Below are 25,020 nucleotides of genomic sequence, written 5' to 3' on the forward strand. Positions count from 1 at the left end.
TGTGCAGGTGTTGTTACACGTGGTCTGCCACTGCGAGGATGATCAGCTGTCTGTCCTGTATCCCTGTAGCGCTGTCTTAGGCGTCTCACAGTACACAGTACACACTCACGGACATTGCAATTTATTGCCCTGGCCACATCTGCAGTCCTCATGCCTCCTTGCAGCATGCCTAAGGCACATTCATGCAGATGAGCAGGGACCCTGGGCATCTTTCTTTTGGTGTTTTTCAGAGTCAGTAGAAAGGCCTCTTTAGTGTCCTAAGTTTTCATACCAGTGACCTTAATTGCCTACCGTCTGTAAGCTGTTAGTCTTAACGACCTTTCCACAGGTGCATGTTCATTAATTGTTTATGGTTCATTGAACAAGCTTTGGAAACAGTGTTTAAACCCTTTACAATGAAGATCTGTGAAATTATTTGGATTTCTATGAATTATCTTTAATAGACATCTACTTCCGGCGCCGACAGAGATGGCCGCCTCGCTTCGCGTTCCTAGGAAACTATGCAGTTTTTTGTTTTTTTACGTGTTATTTCTTACATTAGTACCCCAGGTCATCTTAGGTTTCATTACATACAGTCGAGAAGAACTACTGAATATAAGATCAGCATCAACTCACCATCAGTACGACCAAGAATATGTTTTTCGCGACGCGGATCCTGTGTTCTGCCTTACAAACAGGACAACGGAGTGGATCCTATGCAGCGACCCAAAAAAACGACTCCGAAAGAGAGGGAAACGAGGCGGTCTTCTGGTCAGACTCCGGAGACGGGCACAGCGCGCACCACTCCCTAGCATTCTTCTTGCCAATGTCCAGTCTCTTGACAACAAGGTTGATGAAATCCGAGCAAGGGTAGCATTCCAGAGGGACATCAGAGACTGTAACGTTCTTTGCTTCACGGAAACGTGGCTTACTGGAGAGACGCTATCCGAAGCGGTGCAGCCAACAGGTTTCTCCACGCATCGCGCAGACAGGAAAAAACATCTTTCTGGTAAAAAGAGGGGCGGGGGCGTATGCCTTATGACTAACGTGACATGGTGCGATGAAAGAAACATACAGGAACTCAAATCCTTCTGTTCACCTGATTTAGAATTCCTCACAATCAAATGTAGACCGCATTATCTACCAAGAGAATTCTCTTCGATTATAATCACAGCCGTATATATCCCCCCCCAAGCAGACACATCAATGGCTCTGAACGAACTTTATTTAACTCTCTGCAAACTGGAAACAATTTATCCGGAGGCTGCATTCATTGTAGCTGGGGATTTTAACAAGGCTAATCTGAAAACAAGACTCCCCAAATTTTATCAGCATATCGATTGTGCAACCAGGGGAGGAAAGACCTTGGACCATTGTTACTCTAACTTCCGCGACGCATATAAGGCCCTGCCCCGCCCCCCTTTCGGAAAAGCTGACCACGACTCCATTTTGTTGATCCCTGCCTACAGACAGAAACTAAAACAAGAGGCTCCCACGCTGAGGTCTGTCCAACGCTGGTCCGACCAAGCTGACTCCACACTCCAAGACTGCTTCCATCACGTGGACTGGGAGATGTTTCGTATTGCGTCAGATAACAACATTGACGAATACGCTGATTCGGTGTGCGAGTTCATTAGAACGTGCGTTGAAGATGTCGTTCCCATAGCAACGATTAAAACATTCCCTAACCAGAAACCGTGGATTGATGGCAGCATTCGTGTGAAACTGAAAGCGCGAACCACTGCTTTTAATCAGGGCAAGGTGTCTGGTAACATGACCGAATACAAACAGTGCAACTATTCCCTCCGCAAGGCTATCAAACAAGCTAAGCGCCAGTACAGAGACAAAGTAGAATCTCAATTCAACGGCTCAGACACAAGAGGCATGTGGCAGGGTCTACAGTCAATCACGGACTACAGGAAGAAACCCAGCCCAGTCACGGACCAGGATGTCTTGCTCCCAGGCAGACTAAATAACTTTTTTGCCCGCTTTGAGGACAATACAGTGCCACTGACACGGCCTGCAACGAAAACATGCAGTCTCTCCTTCACTGCAGCCGAGGTGAGTAAGACATTTAAACGTGTTAACCCTCGCAAGGCTGCAGGCCCAGATGGCATCCCCAGCCGCGCCCTCAGAGCATGCGCAGACCAGCTGGCCGGTGTGTTTACGGACATATTCAATCAATCCCTATACCAGTCTGCTGTTCCCACATGCTTCAAGAGGGCCACCATTGTTCCTGTTCCCAAGAAAGCTAAGGTAACTGAGCTAAATGACTACCGCCCCGTAGCACTCACATCCGTCATCATGAAGTGCTTTGAGAGACTAGTCAAGGACCATATCACCTCCACCCTACCTGACACCCTAGACCCACTCCAATTTGCTTACCGCCCAAATAGGTCCACAGACGATGCAATCTCAACCACACTGCACACTGCCCTAACCCATCTGGACAAGAGGAATACCTATGTGAGAATGCTGTTCATCGACTACAGCTCGGCATTCAACACCATAGTACCCTCCAAGCTCGTCATCAAGCTCGAGACCCTGGGTCTCGACCCCGCCCTGTGCAACTGGGTACTGGACTTCCTGACGGGCCGCCCCCAGGTGGTGAGGGTAGGCAACAACATCTCCTCCCCGCTGATCCTCAACACTGGGGCCCCACAAGGTTGCGTTCTGAGCCCTCTCCTGTACTCCCTGTTCACCCACGACTGCGTGGCCACGCACGCCTCCAACTCAATCATCAAGTTTGCGGACGACACAACAGTGGTAGGCTTGATTACCAACAACGATGAGACGGCCTACAGGGAGGAGGTGAGGGCCCTCGGAGTGTGGTGTCAGGAAAACAACCTCACACTCAACGTCAACAAAACTAAGGAGATGATTGTGGACTTCAGGAAACAGCAGAGGGAACACCCCCCTATCCACATCGATGGAACAGTAGTGGAGAGGGTAGCAAGTTTTAAGTTCCTCGGCATACACATCACAGACAAACTGAATTGGTCCACTCACACAGACAGCATCGTGAAGAAGGCGCAGCAGCGCCTCTTCAACCTCAGGAGGCTGAAGAAATTCGGCTTGTCACCAAAAGCACTCACAAACTTCTACAGATGCACAATCGAGAGCATCCTGGCGGGCTGTATCACCGCCTGGTATGGCAACTGCACCGCCCTCAACCGTAAGGCTCTCCAGAGGGTAGTGAGGTCTGCACAACGCATCACCGGGGGCAAACTACCTGCCCTCCAGGACACCTACACCACCCGATGTCACAGGAAGGCCATAAAGATCATCAAGGACATCAACCACCCGAGCCACTGCCTGTTCACCCCGCTATCATCCAGAAGGCGAGGTCAGTACAGGTGCATCAAAGCTGGGACCGAGAGACTGAAAAACAGCTTCTATCTCAAGGCCATCAGACTGTTAAACAGCCACCACTAACACTGAGTGGCTGCTGCCAACACACTGACACTGACTCAACTCCAGCCACTTTAATAATGGGAATTGATGGGAAATTATGTAAATATATCACTAGCCACTTTAAACAATGCTACCTTATATAAATGTTACTTACCCTACATTATTCATCTCATATGCATACGTATATACTGTACTCTATATCATCGACGGTATCCTTATGTAATACATGTATCACTAGCCACTTTATACTATACTATGCCACTTTGTTTACATACTCATCTCATTTGTACATACTGTACCCGATACCATCTACTGTATCTTGCCTATGCTGCTCGGTACCATCACTCATTCATATATCCTTATGTACATATTCTTTATCCCCTTACACTGTGTACAAGACAGTAGTTTTGGAATTGTTAGTTAGATTACTTGTTATTACTGCATTGTCGGAACTAGAAGCACAAGCATTTCGCTACACTCGCATTAACATCTGCTAACCATGTGTATGTGACAAATAAAATTTGATTTGATTTGATTTGATTTGATTTCTTTAGACATGGTTCTGAAAAAGGGCAGTTTCTTTTTTTTGCAGAGTTTAAATTGCCAATATACCACAGCTAAGGGCTGTGTCTGTAAAAGGTCTGGGTGTAGCTGGTGCAGAGGAGTCAGGCGCAGGACAGCAGAGATGGAGTAATAAAAGTAACTTTACTCAAAATGACCAAATACATGTAGTAATACCAAGCCATCACAATCGGACCGAAATACATAAAACAAACATGCACAAAAACCATGGGGAAAACAGAGGGTTAAATAATGATGTAATTGGGGAATTGAAACCAGGTGTGTAAAACAAAGACAAAACAAATGGAAAATGAAAAGTGGATCAGCGATGGCTAGAAGGCCGGTGATGTCGACCGCCGAACGCCGCCCGAACAAGGAGAGGGACCAACTTCGGCGGAAGTCGTGACAGTGTCCAGGCAGTCCACGATGCGTCGTGCATAAGAACAGCCCTTCGCCGTGGTATATTGGCCACATACCACACCCCCTCGTGGCTTATTAAATAAATAGATACTGTAGTATATGGCTTGAATGACAATCCCACACTGGCATTCACCCCAATCAGGTTGAAGAGACAAGAGGGTTCACACTTCTTTTTAACCTGGGGGTGGCATTTTCATTCCGGGTCGACCAAGTTCAGGACCACAGTCGAAACGTATAAATGCCTTTTCATAAATATTGGGGTTCAGCTTGTTTAGGGGTGAGCGCGTACCTGCCATTATCCCGTGTGGTTCAGTTGGTAGAGCATGTTACTTGCAACGCCAGGGTTGTGGCTTCGATTCCCACAGGGGACCAGTATCAATGAAAATGTAGGCACTCACTACTGTAAGTCGCTCTGGATAAGAGTGTCTGCTAAATGACTCACTACTGTAAGTCGCTCTGGATAAGAGTGTCTGCTAAATGACTCAAATGGAAATGTAGCAGCAGATACAGGTTGTTACCTTGACAACCGAATTACACACACTGATATCATCAGTGAGATCTCCTGAAGTAAAAGGCATTGTAAGTGTTGTTGTCAAATGATATGCGTACTCCAGCATACAAAATAAATAAAAAAGTGACAAGGTAGCAAGGAACAGTAAATTCACTGTGCGGGTATGTGCGAGTGTGATGGCGGACTTTGGCTAATGCATATTCACCTGTTTCTTGCAATGTAGCTACATTTTCAATTATATTGGGTGTGCAATTCCACCCCAACCCAGAGAGTATATGGGTGTTAGTCGCCAGAGACTGGGTGTTTTGTTATGACTATAGGTGAAACTGCTTGAGTTAATTGATAATATTTACAAAGTGTATTGCTCTATGAATTGCCTATTTTATAAACTGTTTTTTAAACAACAAGTGTTTTGCTAGATGGCACCAATTATTCAACAGATCCTTGAAATAGTTTTTGAATCGTTTGAAATCACATGCATAGCCTACTGCGTTCAGGCTAGTAGGTCTTGTAACCCTGCTCATCGAGAGAAAATGCTGACGATTTAGGTTTCACTAACTTCTTTTCCCTAGCCAGTATAGTATGTCATATAGTATGCCAACATCAATACTGTAGGACCTCTCATTAAAAACAGTAATTTGCCTTAAGCTTTTGTTTCCCAACAATATGACTTCACTCAGGTTCCATTTCCGTGGATTCTCAGGTTACGTACAGTGGCTGTATTGTTAATTTTACTGGTCATGATTCTGATCATTCCACACCTTGGCTTCCCCATATGGCACAGTTGACAGGTCTTAATAAGATCAGATCAACTTTATTGTCCCAGAGGGGGCCTTTTTGTTGGACGTACAAGAACGACTGCTCCTACATGACATACGCAACATATAATACTGATCACCTCATAGAAATAGTGCAATTTAAAAACATAGTAGGCCAAAATTACATACACACACACACACACACACATCAGCCAGTCAGTCAGTCCATAGCAGGGACCGTATACAGATTGTATTGATGGTCAATTCAGGACAGTTGTTGTCCGGGTTTGTGTTCCACAGCCAGATACCCTGGTGTAGGCTATTGATAAATATATGGAGGGAGGGGATCTCTATCGTGCTTGCTTCAGTTCCGTGTGGTTGTCTCAGCCTGCCCCTCAGACTAGAATGTTGTACCTACCTACTGGAAGTTGGACAGGCAGTGCCAGTCAGTACAAGGTGCTGGAGAGTGGGATGAGGAGGACAGAAGGCGATGGGAGGTGGGGAGTGACAGAATGATAGGGAGAGTGGATGATAAGGGAGAGGAGTGGAATGGCAGTGGTGAGAAGAGATTGGTATGGCAGTTTATTTTAAACGGGGTGTTTTGAGGTCTTAGTGTGAGGAATGTAGTGGAGCCTCCTCTGTCGTACAGTGCACTGCTTTTACTCTGTCACTGAAACTCCTACATTCTATCAGCCCAGCTACACAGACTGATGAAATGCATGAAGAATGCACTATTTGTCTATCTATCCAAATTAAATTGTCTCTATCGTCCATCAATGCATGAGCCCCATAGAAAAACCATTGGCAACCATTTTTTATGGATGCAAAGTCTGTGTGGTCTGGCCCTTATTTAGTGTTTGCAGACTTCAATGAGTAAAGATTGCCATTCTTCTTTTCCATGTCAAGCATTGCTACACCTTTATGGTGATTTTGATGACATTTAGGTGGTATGCTGTTATACACTGACTTCCTCATTATCGTGATTCTAAATATCTATTTTCATGCTTCACAGGGAGAAAAAACAGAAAATTCAAGACATTAAAAACAACATAAAAGAAGCTATAGAGGTCAGTAATTGGTGCTGTTTACTGCTGATTTTCTCCCTCTTGGTTACATTGTTTACATGAGTTAGCAGTACTAGTATCCCAATAGAGGAAGTCTTTAACACATTTCAAGATTTACAAAAACATTTAAAAAATGTCTGTAGATTTTGTAAATCAAGGTTTTTCTATTTTCCTCCATTCCAGACTATCGTGACAGCCATGAGTACACTGACGCCCCCAGTCCGGTTAGCCAACCCAGCACACCAGTTCCGAATCCAATACATCCTCAACCTAGTAAATCAGAAGGATTTTGAATTTACATCGGTAAGTATTTTTCTAATTAATAATGACTTATTCTCCCTGTCATGTTGGCATGTTTCCGGGTTGTTCTCTGATGGTGCTCGTTTAGCTCAGTGGGCTAACAGACTAGTTCAAACCCTAATTGGATTCTGCAGTCTCATTCTGAGTTCTTGCCCCAAAGAAAAATGTCCACCTCAAACTGATGGAACTATGAACATTAGTCAAACTGGCTGCTAACGTGATATAGGTCTATGTGTTTGAATTTAAGGCAGGATGGAATAGACCCAGTCAGTGACTGGAGGAATAGGACCAGTCAGTGAATGGAGGAATAGGACCAGTCAGTGAATGGAGAAATAGGACCAGTCAGTGAATGGAGGAATAGACCCAGTCAGTGAATGGAGGAATAGACCCAGTCAGTGAATGGAGGAATAGACCCAGTCAGTGAATGGAGGAATAGGACCCGTCAGTGAATGAAGGAATAGACCCAGTCAGTGACAGGAGGAATAGACCCAGTCAGTGAATGGAGGAATAGACCCAGTCAGTGAATGGAGAAATAGGACCAGTCAGTGAATGGAGGAATAGGACCAGTCAGTGAATGGAGGAATAGGACCAGTCAGTGAATGGAGGAATAGGACCAGTCAGTGAATGGAGGAATAGGACCAGTCAGTGAATGGAGGAATAGGACCAGTCAGTGAATGGAGGAATAGACCCAGTCAGTGAATGGAGGAATAGGACCAGTCAGTGAATGGAGGAATAGGACCAGTCAGTGAATGGAGGAATAGGACCAGTCAGTGAATGGAGGAATAGACCCAGTCAGTGAATGGAGGAATAGGACCAGTCAGTGAATGGAGGAATAGGACCAGTCAGTGAATGGAGGAATAGGACCAGTCAGTGAATGGAGGAATAGGACCAGTCAGTGAATGGAGGAATAGGACCAGTCAGTGACTGGAGGAATAGGACCCGTCAGTGAATGGAGGAATAGGACCCGTCAGTGAATGAAGGAATAGACCCAGTCAGTGACAGGAGGAATAGGACCAGTCAGTGAATGGAGGAATAGGACCAGTCAGTGACTGGAGGAATAGACCCAGTCAGTGACTGGAGGAATAGGACCAGTCAGTGAATGGAGGAATAGACCCAGTCAGTGACAGGAGGAATAGGACCAGTCAGTGAATGGAGGAATAGGACCAGTCAGTGACTGGAGGAATAGGACCCGTCAGTGAATGGAGGAATAGGACCCGTCAGTGAATGGAGGAATAGACCCAGTCAGTGACAGGAGGAATAGGACCAGTCAGTGAATGGAGGAATAGGACCAGTCAGTGACTGGAGGAATAGACCCAGTCAGTGACTGGAGGAATAGGACCAGTCAGTGAATGGAGGAATAGGACCAGTCAGTGAATGGAGGAATAGGACCAGTCAGTGAATGGAGGAATAGGACCCGTCAGTGAATGGAGGAATAGGACCCGTCAGTGAATGGAGGAATAGGACCAGTCAGTGAATGGAGGAATAGGACCAGTCAGTGAATGGAGGAATAGGACCAGTCAGTGAATGGAGGAATAGACCCAGTCAGTGACTGGAGGAATAGGACCAGTCAGTGACTGGAGGAATAGGACCAGTCAGTGAATGGAGGAATAGGACCAGTCAGTGAATGGAGGAATAGACCCAGTCAGTGACTGGAGGAATAGGACCAGTCAGTGAATGGAGGAATAGGACCAGTCAGTGAATGGAGGAATAGGACCAGTCAGTGAATGGAGGAATAGGACCAGTCAGTGAATGGAGGAATAGACCCAGTCAGTGAATGGAGGAATAGGACCCGTCAGTGAATGGAGGAATAGACCCAGTCAGTGACTGGAGGAATAGGACCAGTCAGTGAATGGAGGAATAGGACCAGTCAGTGAATGGAGGAATAGGACCAGTCAGTGAATGGAGGAATAGGACCAGTCAGTGAATGGAGGAATAGACCCAGTCAGTGACTGGAGGAATAGGACCAGTCAGTGAATGGAGGAATAGACCCAGTCAGTGACTGGAGGAATAGGACCAGTCAGTGAATGGAGGAATAGGACCAGTCAGTGAATGGAGGAATAGGACCAGTCAGTGAATGGAGGAATAGGACCAGTCAGTGAATGGAGGAATAGACCCAGTCAGTGAATGGAGGAATAGACCCAGTCAGTGACAGGAGGAATAGGACCAGTCAGTGAATGGAGGAATAGGACCAGTCAGTGAATGGAGGAATAGGACCAGTCAGTGAATGGAGGAATAGGACCAGTCAGTGAATGGAGGAATAGGACCAGTCAGTGAATGGAGGAATAGGACCAGTCAGTCAGTGAATGGAGGAATAGGACCAGTCAGTGAATGGAGGAATAGGACCAGTCAGTGAATGGAGGAATAGGACCAGTCAGTGAATGGAGGAATAGACCCAGTCAGTGAATGGAGGAATAGACCCAGTCAGTGAATGGAGGAATAGACCCAGTCAGTGAATGGAGGAATAGGACCAGTCAGTGAATGGAGGAATAGCCAATAAGTTCCTTGAGGAACATCACATCAGCCATGAAAGCTACTACAGTATGGTGTCTGGCTGTTTTGTGGTTCAGTAATTAGCAGGTGTGCTCTCCTTGGGATGCTCACAATTGAATAAGGCTCTCACCTGAGAGATGCATGGCCTGTGCCTGTTAACACTGATTGTGTTTAATAACACTAAATGAGTCTGATGGGAGTTCCCCTCTGAAACACCAGGACCCTCAGGGATTCCTTCCAAACTGCCTGTTCCCAGGGTTGGCAGGCAGCTGGGTAGGCAGACAGACAGACAGGGAAACAGGCAGGATAAGCAGGCAGGCAGGATAAGCAGTTTTCCTATTCTGAATCAGAAGTTGCATCTTTAGGTGAGAGTTTGCCCCCCAATCCCCTCTTCTGTAAAACTTGTAAATATTGACTTGTGACTTCCTGTGTTATACTGATGCTAAAATGTTTATTCTACTGAGCCTTGTATTATTTCTTATTGTTGTTGCATTGTCGAGAAGGAACCTGCAAGTAAGCATTTCATTGGACGGTGTATATGTGTATCACATACATACGACTAAAACGTGAAACTTGGTGAGAATTTGCCCCGATGCTTTCTATAGATTTGGAGATATTTTATATGGTCTGTTGCTGTGCCAAAGTAATCTATTCGGAAACTATTCAGACCCCTTGACTTTTTCCACATTCTGTTGCGTTACAGCCTTATTCTGAAATGGATTTTAAAAATAATAATTCTCCATCAATCTACACACAATACATAATGACAAACCAAAAATTTGACATTAACATAAGTATTCAGACCCGTTACTCGGTGCTTTGTTGAAGCACCTTTGGCAGTGATTACAGCCTTGAGTCTTCTTGGGTATGACACGACAAGCTTGGCACTCCTGTATTTGGGGAGTTTTTCCCATTCTTCTCTGAAGATCCTCTCAAGCTCTGTCAGATTGGAAGGGGAGAGATTTGCTGCACAGCTATTTTCAGGTCTCTCCAGAGATGTTTGATCGGGTTCAAGTCCGGGCTCTGGCATGGCCACTCGAGGACATTCAGAGACTTGTCCTGAAGACACTCCTGCGTTGTCTTGGCTGTGTGCTTTGGGTCGTTGTCCTGTTGTTAGGTGAACCTTCACCCCAGTCTGAGGTCCTGAGTGCTCTGGAGAAGGTTTTCATCAAGGATCTCTCTGTACTTTGCTCCATTCAACTTTCACTCAATCCTGTCTAGTCTCCAAGTCACTGCTGCTGAAAAACACTCCACAGCATGATGCTACCACCACCATGCTTCACTTTAGGGATGGTGCCAGGTTTCTTCCAGATGTGACGGCAGGTAGCCTAGTGGTTAGAGCGTTGGGCCAGTAACCGAAAGGTTGCTGGATCGAATCCCCGAGCCCCTGAACAAGGCAGTTAACTCAGTTCCCTGGTAGGCCGTCATTGTAAATAAGAATTTGTTCTAGTCTAGTTAAATAAAGGTGACGCTTGGCATTCAGGCCAAAGAGTTCATCAGACCAGAGAAGTCCTTTAGGTGCCTTTTGGCAAACTCTAAGTCATGTGCATTTTACTGAAGAGTGGTTCCTGTCTGGCCACTCTACCATCGTCCTGATTGATGGAGTGGTGCAGAGATGGTTGTCCTTCTAGAAGGTTCTCCCATCTCCACAGAGCAACTCTGAGACAATTCCTTCAACCTCATGGCTTGGTTTTTGCTCTAACATTTACTGTCAACTGTGGGACCTTATAGAGGCAGGTGTGTGCCTTTCCAAATCATGTCCAATCAATTGAATTGACCATATGTGGATTCCAATCAAGTTGTAGAAACATATTAAAGGTGATCAATGGAAACATGATACACCTGAGCTCAATTTCGAGTCTCATATCTAAGGGTCTGAATACTTATGTAAATAAGGTATTTCTGTTTTTTATTTTGAATACATTTTGCAAACATTTCAAAAACCTGTATTTGTCATTATGGGGTAGATTGATGAGGATTTATTATTTATTTAATCCATTTTAGAATAAGGCTGTAATGTTAAAAAAAATGAATAAAGTCAAGGGGTCTGAATACTTTCTGAATGCACTGTATATTGTGGATTGGAATGTCTGTGGCTTCTGACTACTTTTCTGAAGCATCTAACTCATTATATTAATGTGGGTTTGTGTGTGTTTGGCCAGAGAAGACTATCTGATTGGCTGCTGCCGCCTCCTCCTCCCTCTCGCCCTCCCCCTATCCCCTGGCCCTAGGCTAGGGCCTACCAGGAACCAGTCTGACTGGTTGACTCTGCCTGCCGCTTCGCTCCGCTCTGACAGGGAACAGGGACAGGAAACCTAAGCTTAGCCAATGCCTTGAATATACTGACTACATCCCAGTGTCTTCCTTAAAGAGTTTGGTTTCTTCTACTGTACGTAATGGCCTTTTGTCTCAGTGAACTTCCTCAACCCATATGTTCGTTGTCCTCATCTGTCTCCTCCTCTTCTGTACTTCTCTAAATATAACACCAGTTTGAACCAGGACAGGTGTCTTGCTATCTGTCTGTCCTCAGCTATGTGCGCTGATGATATACCTCAGGAATAGGGACAGGAGTTTTAGCCTACTTGGTTATAATATTTTGGGGGGTTATTATATTTGTCCTATTACACACAAGGGTGTTATGGAAATGTGTTTCTTTCCTACCCCGTCTCCCCCTGAGATACCCTCAGGGAGAAGGATCACAGCCATTGTACAGCGCCCCAGGAGCAATTAAGGTTAAGTGCCCTGCTCAAGGTCTCAGTGACAGATTTTTCACTTTGTACCCTTTTCACCTTGCTCCGGTATTCGATCCAGCGACCTTTCGGTTACTGGCCCAATGCTCAAACCTTGAGGCTACCTGCCACATGTTTAGGAGAAACACTTGACCCTACTAATTAGTCACTAGCGTTAAAATGCTCGTTGATTGATTTACAACATGAGTGAATGTCAGGATTTTAGCGTGGTCAGTGAGACTGACATTTCTGTTTTTTTTTGTTGCATGCAGGCATTGGCAGTCATATCAATTGTCATGTAAGCCTGTGTCTTGTTACTGTCTGGACTCCAGAGGCCTAGTTGGGGATGCTTAGAGAGTCCTTGTCATTTGGAAAGACAAGGTTCTGTTATGGTGTTGCTGTCCCTCATCGTTCATGTGTAGGCTGCTTGATTTGATGAATGTTTTTTTCACTCTGTATCTCTTGTGTCTTGTGCCCACTCTGTCTCCACTCACCACTGTCAACTAAGGGACGGGTACGGCTGTAGGTTCAATGAGACCACTTAAAGGAAAACACATGCAATGCCCGCCCCAAATATGTCATTTTCAGCTTAAAAGTATTTTCTGATTGGTTGATTTAGTGTTGAATTCCCAATTGACTCTTACACCGAACCCAAACCGGCTGCGCGCTTGCACCATCGTGCATAAATGTATTTTGTCCCCCCACACCAAACGTGATCACGACACGCAGGTTAACATATCAAAACAAACTCTGAACCAATTACATTAATTTGGAAACGGGTCGAAAAGCATTAAACATTTATGGCAATTTAGCTAGTTAGCTCGCACTTGCTAGCTAATTTGTCCTATTTAGCTAGCTTGCTGTTGCTAGCTAATTTTCCTGGGATATAAACATTGAGTTGTTATTTTACCTGAAATGCACAAGGTCCTCTACTCCGACAATTAATCCACACATAAAACGGCCAACTGAATAGTTTCTAGTCATCTCTCCTCCTTCCAGGCATTTTCATCTTTGAACTTATATGGCTATTGGCATCTAAACTTTCATAATATTACTACACCGACCGGCAACACAGTTCGTCTTTCAATCACCCACGTGGGTATAACCAATGAGGAGATGGCACGTGGGTACCTGCTTCTATAAAACAATGAGGAGATGGGAGAGGCAGGCCTTGCAGTGCGATCTGCGTCAGAAATAGAAAGGACATTCGTTGACACGCGTGAGCAGTGTGGGTGCAATAATTGAAAAACATAGATTTCTAAATTTATTTTGCGACGCGAGCGGTGTGGTCAGCCTATTAGCCTCTATGCTAGCCCATGGATTGCCAACCCTCCTGGGCAGCTCCTGCAGGATTTTGTTTCAGTCTAACTTTAAACACATATGATCATATGAATTATCTCCTCCTCAGGATTAGCTGGTGTAGTTTGCTATAATATGACTAGAGCAAAAGCCTGGCTAGGTTAGATAGGATAGATTTAGACAAGCATTGCTTCTTCATCTTACCTTCTGATAGGCTAAAGACATGTAGTGTATTTGGAGTTTAAAAAGGCTTCTGAAGTTTGTAATTTCCACTTTATAATTTCAGACTTGATTTTCCCTTACGAAAAATGTATCAACCCATACAAAAATGGCCATTAATTTTAGACGGGTTGGCTGACAACGTCGCGATAACCACTCTGTTTTTCCCCATAGCTGTGCACACATTGTAGTTGCTAGTGGTAGCCCAGTAGTTAAGAGTGCGCGGCCAGTAACACAAAGGTTGCTGGTTCAAATCCCAGAGCCGGCAAGGTGGAAAAATCTGCCGTTCTGCCCTTGAACAAGGCACTTAACCCCAAACAACAACTTCTCCCAGTGCACTGATGACTTGGACATTGATTAAGGCAGCCCCCCCTCTGATTCAGAGGGCTTGAGTTAAATGCGGACGACACATTTTGGTTGAATGCTTTCCGTGATGTGCAACTGACTAGGTGTCCCTTTCCCTAAACAACCAACCCGTCCGTCTATAATCCACATAATTCACATTTCCTGTTGCTCCAAGATTATTTTCCTGCTGTAGGAAACTGGCTAAAATTAAGATCCTACGTACTGTATGTAGGTGAACTATCGCTCAATTATCTAATAATTTGAGATGTACAGGTGTGCCGCGGGGGTAGGGCCGCGGGGGTAGGGCCGCGGGGGTAGGGCCTAGGACTATATTTTCTATTGCCTGAATGAAATGAATACCTGAAATGTAAATAATGTTGAAGGATTTTTCTAATCTGAGTTGGGTCCAAGTTGGCAACCGGTTTAACTGTCTACCCATGTACTGGCCTGATCCAGTTCTCTGTGTTATGTTGTTCTGCAGGAGTTCTATGAGCATGCTAAGACCCTATGGCAAGACGAGGGGGTGAAGGCCTGCTTCGAGAGATCCAATGAGTACCAGCTGATCGACTGTGCACAGTAGTAAGTACCCACCCACACACACACACACACACACACACACACACACACACACACACACACACACACACACACACACACACACACACACACACACACACACAGACAGACTCAAACTTCAGGACAGGTTAAGTATTCATTTAACTGCTTTGTTGCTGACTTATTCAATTTGTCCAGCTGACAATGGCATCCTTAATCTACAGTATGGCTGTTGTTTCACTCTACAGTATGGCTGTTGTTTCACTCTACAGTATGGCTGTTGATTCACTCTACAGTATGGCTGTTGATTCACTCTACAGTATGGCTGTTGTTTCACTCTACAGTATGGCTGTTGATTCACTCTACAGTATGGCTGTTGATTCACTCTACAGTATGGCTGTTGATTCACTCTACAGTATGGCTGTTGATTCACTCTACAGAATGGATGTTGATTCACTCTACAGTATGGCTGTTGTTTCACTCTACAGTATGGCTGTTGTTTCACTCTACAGTATGGCTGTTGTTTCACTCTACAGTGTGGCTGTTGTTTCACTCTACAGTGTGGCTGTTGTTTCACTCTACAGTGTGGCTGTTGTTTCACTCTACAGTGTGGCTGTTGTTTCACTCTACAGTGTGGCTGTTGTTTCACTCTACAGTGTGGCTGTTGTTTCACTCTACAGTGTGGCTGTTGTTTCACTCTACAGTGTGGCTGTTGTTTCACTCTACAGTGTGGCTGTTGTTTCACTCTACAGTGTGGCTGTTGTTTCACTCTACAGTGTGGCTGTTGTTTCACTCTACAGTGTGGCTGTTGTTTCACTCTACAGTATGGCTGTTGTTTCACTCTACAGTGTGGCTGTTGTTTCACTCTACAGTATGGCTGTTGATTCACTCTACAGTATGGCTGTTGTTTCACTCTACAGTATGGCTGTTGTTTCACTCTACAGTATGGCTGTTGTTTCACTCTACAGTATGGCTGTTGTTTCACTCTACAGTGTGGCTGTTGTTTCACTCTACAGTGTGGCTGTTGTTTCACTCTACAGTGTGGCTGTTGTTTCACTCTACAGTGTGGCTGTTGTTTCACTCTACAGTGTGGCTGTTGTTTCACTCTACAGTGTGGCTGTTGTTTCACTCTACAGTGTGGCTGTTGTTTCACTCTACAGTGTGGCTGTTGTTGAGATTGTGTTTTACAAGAGCTTGTTTTTTTATTTGTATATGCTGGAGATTTGTGCATATTCTAATATATTTTCATTGTGGCTGTGTTGGGAGGGAGAGGGTTGGCTGTGTTGGGAGGGAGAGGGTTGGCTGTGCTGGGAGGGAGAGGGTTTTACAGTAGAGCTTACCTTTCCCTCATCGGCTCATAGCTTTTCATTTCTGGAATTGTTTCTTATCTGTTTTTTTGTCTCTGTCAGACCTGACTATGTTATAAGTCATGCACTGGTCACATGAATCCAGAGTTCTTGGAAGATGGATGCTGTTGGTCATGAAATCTCTCCCTTGTTTTGAAATGTGATTCTGGTTTGTTATTCTTAGCCCAGGATGCGAGCCGCTCCTGGAACGTCAAAGACAGGCAGGAAGACGACAGACGGAGAGGCAGGCAGGCAGGTTAGGTTAGACAGTTAGGTGCAGGCTAAAGGGGGAGAGACATATAGATGGAGGTCTTTCCTGCATTGCGGGGTATGTATGTCAGCCCTCCTCCAGTCTCCCACACCCAGCAGCCCAGCCTGTGTTGTGGATCAGATGCTGGGTAGCCACACCGGAAGTGCTCCCCTCCCCCCGCTGTGTACTTATGTAAACGGAGAAGCAGAGAAGGGGAGAGGGAGAGCTATTTTTAACTCAGGCTAGCTGCAGAAGGAGAAAGAATTAGTGTGTGTGTGTGTTGGGGAAAGAGAGACAACTTTAGCATCAATGATGGTGTCGGCATGGAATGAAAATCTGTCTGGGTTAGTGAGGGAAAGTGAAAACCCTCCCTCGGTAATGTTCCCCCCTCTCTGTGTCAGTGATAAGGACATGGTAGTGTTCCCCCGTCTCTGTGGCAGTGATAAGGACATGGTAGTGTTCCCCCGTCTCTGTGGCAGTGATAAGGACATGGTAGTGTTCCCCCGTCTCTGTGTCAGTGATAAGGACTTGGTAGTGTTCCCCCATCTCTGTGTCAGTGATAAGGACATGGTAGTGTTCCCCCTCTCTGTGGCAGTGATAAGGACATGGTAGTGTTCCCCGTCTCTGTGTCAGTGATAAGGACATGGTAATGTTCCCCCGTCTCTGTGTCAGTGATAAGGACATGGTAATGTTCCCCCCTCTCTGTGTCAGTGATAAGGACATGGTAGTGTTCCCCCCTCTCTGTGTCAGTGATAAGGACTTGGTAGTATTCCCCCTCTCTGTGTCAGTGATAAGGACTTGGTAGTGTTCCCCCCTCTCTGTGTCAGTGATAAGGACTTGGTAGTGTTCCCCCCTCTCTGTGTCAGTGATAAGGACATGGTAGTGTTCCCCCGTCTCTGTGTCAGTGATAAGGACATGGTAGTGTTCCCCCTCTCTGTGTCAGTGATAAGGACTTGGTAGTGTTCCCCCTCTCTGTGTCAGTGATAAGGACTTGGTAGTGTTCCCCCCTCTCTGTGTCAGTGATAAGGACATGGTAGTGTTCCCCCGTCTCTGTGTCAGTGATAAGGACATGGTAGTGTTCCCCCGTCTCTGTGGGAGAGATAAGGACTTGGTAGTGTTCCCCCTCTCTATGTCAGTGATAAGGACATGGTAGTGTTCCCCCGTCTCTGTGGCAGTGATAAGGACTTGGTAGTGTTCCCCCTCTCTGTGGCAGTGATAAGGACTTGGTAGTATTTCCCCTCTCTGTGTCAGTGATAAGGACTTGGTAGTGTTCCCCCCTCTCTGTGTCAGTGATAAGGACTTGGTAGTGTTCCCCCTCTCTGTGTCAGTGATAAGGACTTGGTAGTGTTCCCCCTCTCTGTGGCAGTGATAAGGACTTGGTAGTATTCCCCAACCTGTGTCAGTGATAAGGACTTGGTAGTATTCCCCAACCTCTGTGTCAGTGATAAGGACTTGGTAGTATTCCCCAACCTCTGTGTCAGTGATAAGGACTTGGTAGTATTCCCCAACCTCTGTGTCAGTGATAAGGACTTGGTAGTGTTTCCCCCCTCTCTGTGTCAGTGATAAGGACTTGGTAGTGTTTCTCTTCTCTGTGTCAGTGATAAGGACTTGTTAGTATTACCCCTCTCTGTGGCAGTGATAAGGACATGGTAGTGTTCCCCAACCTGTGTCAGTGATAAGGACATGGTAGTGTTCCCCCTCTCTGTGGCAGTGATAAGGACTTGGTAGTATTACCCCTCTCTTTGGCAGTGATAAGGACTTGGTTGTATTCCCCCCCTCTCTGTGTCAGTGATAAGGACTTGGTAGTATTACCCCTCTCTTTGGCAGTGATAAGGACTTGGTTGTATTCCCCAACCTCTGTGTCAGTGATAAGGACTTGGTAGTATTCCCCAACCTCTGTGTCAGTGATAAGGACTTGGTAGTGTTCCCACGTCTCTCTGGCAGTTATAAGGACTTGGTAGTGTTCCTCTTCTCTGTGTCAGTGATACGGACTTGGTAGTATTACCCCTCTCTGTGGCAGTGATAAGGACTTGGTAGTATTCCCCAACCTCTGTGTCAGTGATAAGGACTTGGTAGTGTTCCCCCTCTCTGTGGCAGTGATAAGGACTTGGTAGTATTCCCCCTCTCTGTGGCAGTGATAAGGACTTGGTAGTATTCCCCAACCTCTGTGTCAGTGATAAGGACTTGGTAGTGTTCCCCCCTCTCTGTGGCAGAGATAAGGACTTGGTAGTGTTTCCCCCCTCTCTGTGTCAGTGATAAGGACTTGGTAGTGTTCCCACGTCTCTCTGGCAGTTATAAGGACTTGGTAGTGTTCCTCTTCTCTGTGTCAGTGATACGGACTTGGTAGTATTACCCCTCTCTGTGGCAGTGATAAGGACTTGGTAGTATTCCCCAACCTCTGTGTCAGTGATAAGGACTTGGTAGTGTTCCCCCTCTCTGTGGCAGTGATAAGGACTTGGTAGTATTCCCCCTCTCTGTGGCAGTGATAAGGACTTGGTAGTATTCCCCAACCTCTGTGTCAGTGATAAGGACTTGGTAGTGTTCCCCCCTCTCTGTGGCAGAGATAAGGACTTGGTAGTGTTTCCCCCCTCTCTGTGGCAGAGATAAGGACTTGGTTGTTTTTCCCTCTCTGTGGCAGAGTTAAGGACTTGGTAGTGTTCCCCTGTCTCTGTGTTGATAAGTACTTGTTCCCGCCTCTCTGTCTCAGTGATAAGGACTTGGTGGTATTCCCCCCTCTCTGTGGCGGTGATAAGGACTTGGTAGTGTATCTTAATCATTTTAGCAATGCAACAGGGTGACATGTTGACTGTCCGAAAGGTGCTGAAATAGACTGTAGGCAATCACTTCATATACAACGTCCATGTGATTGCATGGCTTGTCACATTTACCAACCTTACGCTCCGTAGTTTTATTTAACTAGGCAAGTCAGTTAAGAACAAATTCTTATTTACAATGATGGCCTACCCAAGGTAAAAATCTGTCGTTCTGCCCTGAACAAGGCAGTTAACCCACTGTTCCCAGGTAGGCCGTCATTGTAAATAAGAATTTGTTCTTAACTGACTTGCCTAGTTAAATAAAGATGCCAAACCCTAACCTGGACGATGCTGGGCCAATTGTGCGCTGCTCTATGGGACTCCCAATCACGGCCAGTTGTGAAACAGCCCAGGATTGAACCAGGGTCTGCTGTGATGCTTCTAGCACTGAGATGCAGTGCCTTAGACCGCTCTGCCACTCGGGAGCCTCATGTATCTGCCTCATTTCATTCTATACCACATGGATTACCACCCTCTCATGGGCATCACATATTAGGCCAAGAAGTTATGAAATGGCTGTTGTTGCAAGTATATTTCTTATTGTGTTGTCAAAATGTCTTTCTCTGGCTGAGCGCTACATTTTCATTCCATAACAACCGCGATAAAACATTTTACGTTACAGATTCTTGAGGGCAAACTTTTACCGGATCCTGTTATGAATTGGGGGTCAATTTGGGGAGTGCCTTGAGTTCCAACAGCAACATACAGTATAGACGTTATGGTAATATAGATACTAAACCAAACAGAAACCCAAAACAACATGTCAAGTAGTTTTGATCTGTGGTTGAGACCTAGTGAGAGCACGGTTAACCTGCATAAATCTCAGTCCTACATGAATGTCACAGAAATGAATCTCAAAATAAAAAGCTCTTTCCCTGTGTATTAGGTGTATTATGGTCTTGTCTGACAATCGCACTGCTCATTGCTCTGTCAAAATCATGGGTGGGGAGGAGTGTACAAAACACTCCAGGCCACTCTTGAATGTCGAAACTAGATAGTTAAATAAAAAATGTAAAATAACTGCCCTTTTCCTGGCCCGCAAATTGCTTTTGATGAACCAATCGGCCCTCCGCTGGTTTTTAAAAAGCCCAATGTGTCCCTCGAGTCAAAATTGTGTTTGCTTTGTACTAATTCTGTATTCCATACCAAAACTTGATAAACTAGGCTTCATTTTGCATTTGTATCTCAGTTTCCCTTATAAGATTTGTACCTAAACGCACTACATAATTCAGTGAACAGGACTGGGAAGTGAAGGTGCGATGCCACAGAAAAAAGCAGAGAGAGGTTGTTGAGCTGCTCCCCTCAGGCTGATGTGGACAGCTTTAGGAATGCTGAGGAAATAGGGCTGTGTGGAGTAGCCTAGGCCAGAGGTTCTCAAACGTTTTGGGCCAGGAACCCCATATGTGATAGCAAATTCTTCTTTAGTGAGATAAAATAGTATACAAGGAGTTTTAATCTGACTTTGGCAGTGCGTGAACCAAGTCTTGGGGCCCTGGGAAGGAACATTTTAAATCAAATCAAATGTATTTATAAAGCCCTCCTTACATCAGCTGATATCTCAAAGTGCTGTACAGAAACCCAGCCTAAAACCCCAAACAGCAAGCAATGCAGATGTAGAAGCACGGTGGCTAGGAAAAACTCCCTAGAAAGGCCAAAACCTAAGAAGAAACTTAGAGAGGAACCAGGATATGAGGGTTGGCCAGTCCTCTTCTGGCTGTGCCGGGTGGAGATTAAAACAGAACATGGCCAAGATGTTCAAATGTTCATAAATGACCAGCATGGTCAAATAATAATAATCACAGGCAGAACAGTTGAAACTGGAGCAGCAGCACGGCCAGGTGGACTGGGGACAGCAAGAAGTCATCATGCCAGGAAGTCCTGAGGCATGGTCCTAGGGCTCAGGTCCTCCGAGAAAGAAAGAGAGAATTAGAGAGAGCATACGTAAATTCACACAGGACACCGGATAAGACAGGAGAAGTACTCCAGATATAACAAACTGACCCTAGCCCCCCGACACATAAACCACTGCAGCATAAATACTGGAGGCTGAGACAGGAGGGGTCAGGAGACACTGTGGCCCCATCTGATGATACCCCCGGACAGGGCCAAACAGGAAGGATATAACCCCACCCACTTTGCCAAAGCACAGCCCCCACACCACTAGAGGGATATCTTCAACCACCAACTTACCATCTGAGACGAGGCCGAGTATAGCCCACAAAGATCTCCGCCACGGCACAACCCAAGGGGGGGGCGCCAACCCAGACAGGAAGATCACATCAGTGACTCAACCCACTCCTTAAAGGCCCACCTCCTGGCATTGGAGAGAAATGTGTGTAGTTTTCAAGCTAATTTCCTGCTATTCAAAAAAGTATAGTCCTTGGGCAGAGATTCTTGTTGTTGTTGCAGCTTTAAAGCTCATGTCCTGTAATTCTACACATTTTGCAGGTTTAAAGCTTAAATTACAGTGCATTTATGTAATTATAAAATCAAAAATGTTTTAGGGCAATACAATAAGTATTACGTTCTAAAATGTATAATTGGTAGAGTACTGTGGATACCAATATCCCTGTGAGCCTCCCAGACCCATTTTGCCCAGGGTTAAGAACATACATTTTAGATAACACAATGATATTACATTGTACTATATTACACCCTCTAAACTTATTCCACGGATGCCTTGGTCAACAGTCATTAAATCTGTTGTTGTTAGTAATGTTTTTCATGAAACGTAAACAATGTGACTAAATATTTTTAGATCTGGCCGTTGACCTGCTGCAGTACCTCCGCGACCCCAGTTTGAGAACCCCTGGCCTAGCCTACTAGCCACTGACATATGTATCAACGGAGCTATAGACCATTCAGTCTGGCCTGTCAGTTCTACTTTCTCTCAAAGCCACACTATCTTTACTTTTCTGCTATACATTGTTCACTTGGTAAACTCTTCTCTCCCATTCTCTCTCTTTCTCTCTCCCCATCCAGTTTGTAGTAGTGTCTCTGCAGGAAATGGCTGGGACTGAGTCATCACATGAGGGAGAGAAGGAAGGAGAGAGGGAGGCAAAGAGAGAGAGGGAGGGTGAGAGGTTTCACTGGAAACAGGGTTGGTGGAGAGCGTAAGAGGGCTTTTCAAACTGAAAGGCCTGAGTTTGTGTGTGGGTATTTTTGTGTAGTCGCACACACTGCACGCATATAAAATCCTCCCTATTTATCTAGCTGACTGCATTTCCAGCGTGAGAATAGGTAAACAGTTGTTGGTTCCAGGTGCATGGCCACAGCATTGTAGCGCGTCTCGCGACTTTCCTGGGGTGTATTCATTAGTCGGATTCCATTGCAAAACATTTTCTGTTACGAAATGTTTTGTAACGAAAACGAGACTAATGGATACATTCCAGGAAAATTGTGAGACGCACTACAGTGTTACGACCGTGCAGCTGGACAAATTCAGGTAGGTCCCTCCCGGTTTCGTCCCACTTGCTCTGTTTGCTTCAGTTTGGTTCGCAGAGTAAACCGTAAACGTGTCTGTTGCAAAACAGATTCCGAATAATGAATACAACCCTGGTCTGCGTACGTAGTTACATTGTTGCAATCCCAGACGGTTGTTATTTCTAGAATGCTCTCCTGTTTAGAGCCCGTGTTGCCAGACAGTTGTTATTTCTAGAATGCTCTCCTGTTTAGAGCCTGTCACCCCTTTCCCTCTCTACTTCCAGCATTCTGTGCTCAACAGCCCTTTTTGGGGGGGCTCTCACCCTCCCTTTGCTAGTCTCTCTCCACGTTTCCCTCCCCCTATTTTCTTCTTTCCCTGCCTCTCTCTCTCTCTCTCTCTCTCTCTCTCCCTCTCCTCTTTCTTTTCTGTGTCTGTCTCTCCCTCTCTCTCTCTCTCTCTCTCTCTCTCTCCCTCTCCTCTTTCTTTTCTGTGTCTGTCTCTCCCTCTCTCTGGCCCCACTCCAGTCACTAAAGATTTGGAGCTGATAGTCTATTTATAGCGCCTGTGGTTCTGTCACCATAACAACCAAGCTGGAGGCCAGGGCGCCAGGGAGCTATTTTTGGAGCAGCTCTGTAATGTCTTCTCTCTCTTTTCTCCCTTTCTCCCTCTCTTCTGTGTCAGAGCGTCTTCTGGGTGTGTGTGTGTGTGTCTTTTAAATACGGAGGGATGTTAGGGATAGTGAAATAGTGGGTGGTTTGCAATAATATATTTAATGTAGTTATAAAAATTATGATCCAATGTAATGGGTTTAATTATCATACTATTTACAATCTGTAATCAACATTTTTGTAAAGATTAGGATCAGGACCTTCATATTCAAGGAATACAGTGCCTTGCGAAAGTATTCGGCCCCCTTGAACTTTGCGACCTTTTGCCACATTTCAGGCTTCAAACATAAAGATATAAAACTGTATTTTTTTGTGAAGAATCAACAACAAGTGGGATACAATCATGAAGTGGAACGACATTTATTGGATATTTCAAACTTTTTTAACAAATCAACAACTGAAAAATTGGGCGTGCAAAATTATTCAGCCCCTTTACTTTCAGTGCAGCAAACTCTCTCCAGAAGTTCAGTGAGGATCTCTGAATGATCCAATGTTGACCTAAATGACTAATGATGATAAATACAATCCACCTGTGTGTAATCAAGTCTCCGTATAAATGCAACTGCACTGTGATAGTCTCAGAGGTCCGTTAAAAGCGCAGAGAGCATCATGAAGAACAAGGAACACACCAGGCAGGTCTGAGATACTGTTGTGAAGAAGTTTAAAGCCAGATTTGGATACAAAAATATTTCCCAAGCTTTAAACATCCCAAGGAGCACTGTGCAAGCGATAATATTGAAATGGAAGGAGTATCAGACCACTGCAAATCTACCAAGACCTGGCCGTCCCTCTAAACTTTCAGCTCATACAAGGAGAAGACTAATCAGAGATGCAGCCAAGAGGCCCATGATCACTCTGGATGAACTGCAGAGATCTACAGCTGAGGTGGGAGACTCTGTCCATAGGACAACAATCAGTCGTATATTGCACAAATCTGGCCTTTATGGAAGAGTGGCAAGAAGAAAGCCATTTCTTAAAGCTATCCATAAAAAGTGTCGTTTAAAGTTTGCCATAAGCCCCCTGGGAGACACACCAAACATGTGTAAGAAGGTGCTCTGGTCAGATGAAACCAAAATTGAACTTTTTGGCAACAATGCAAAACGTTATGTTTGGCGTAAAAGCAACACAGCTGAACACACCATCCCCACTGTCAAACATGGTGGTGGCAGCATCATGGTTTGGGCCTGCTTTTCTTCAGCAAGGACAGGGAAGATGGTTAAAATTGATGGGAAGATGGATGGAGCCAAATACAGGACCATTCTGGAAGAAAACCTGATGGAGTCTGCAAAAGACCTGAGACTGAGACGGAGATTTGTCTTCCAACAAGACAATGATCCAAAACATAAAGCAAAATCTACAATGGAATGGTTCAAAAATAAACATATCCAGGTGTTAGAATGGCCAAGTCAAAGTCCAGACCTGAATCCAATCGAGAATCTGTGGAAAGAACTGAAAACTGCTGTTCACAAATGCTCTCCATCCAACCTCACTGAGCTCGAGCTGTTTTGCAAGGAGGAATGGGAAAAAATTTCAGTCTCTCGATGTGCAAAACTGATAGAGACATACCCCAAGCGACTTACAGCTGTAATCGCAGCAAAAGGTGGCGCTACAAACTATTAACTTAAAGGGGCTGAATAATTTTGCACGCCCAATTTTTCAGTTTTTGATTTGTTAAAAAAGTTTGAAATATCCAATAAATGTCGTTCCACTTCATGATTGTGTCCCACTTGTTGTTGATTCTTCACAAAAAAATACAGTTTTATATCTTTATGTTTGAAGCCTGAAATGTGGCAAAAGGTCGCAAAGTTTAAGGGGGCCGAATACTTTCGCAAGGCACTGTATGTATTAAGCTACGTTTCAAATGTTTTACAAAAC

At 45.1% G+C, this 25,020-nt stretch overlaps 1 protein-coding gene across 2 annotated transcripts in view; it reads left to right on the forward strand.

Moving 5' to 3' along the window:
• The window catches only part of LOC110494684 (guanine nucleotide-binding protein G(s) subunit alpha-like), a 48,683-nt gene that overhangs the window by 16,669 nt on the left and 6,994 nt on the right, over positions 1–25,020 (forward strand). For both annotated transcript variants that reach the window (XM_090206303.1, XM_090206304.1), the window contains exons 3-5: positions 6,656–6,710; positions 6,891–7,010; positions 14,571–14,668. In XM_090206303.1, the coding sequence (XP_090062429.1) occupies positions 6,656–6,710; positions 6,891–7,010; positions 14,571–14,668 (273 nt within the window). The remainder of the gene's footprint in view (positions 1–6,655; positions 6,711–6,890; positions 7,011–14,570; positions 14,669–25,020) is intronic.

The sequence above is a fragment of the Oncorhynchus mykiss genome, chromosome 17 (assembly GCF_057628025.1).
Source record: "Oncorhynchus mykiss isolate SJ-2025 chromosome 17, ASM5762802v1, whole genome shotgun sequence".
Classification (NCBI taxonomy): domain Eukaryota; kingdom Metazoa; phylum Chordata; class Actinopteri; order Salmoniformes; family Salmonidae; genus Oncorhynchus; species Oncorhynchus mykiss.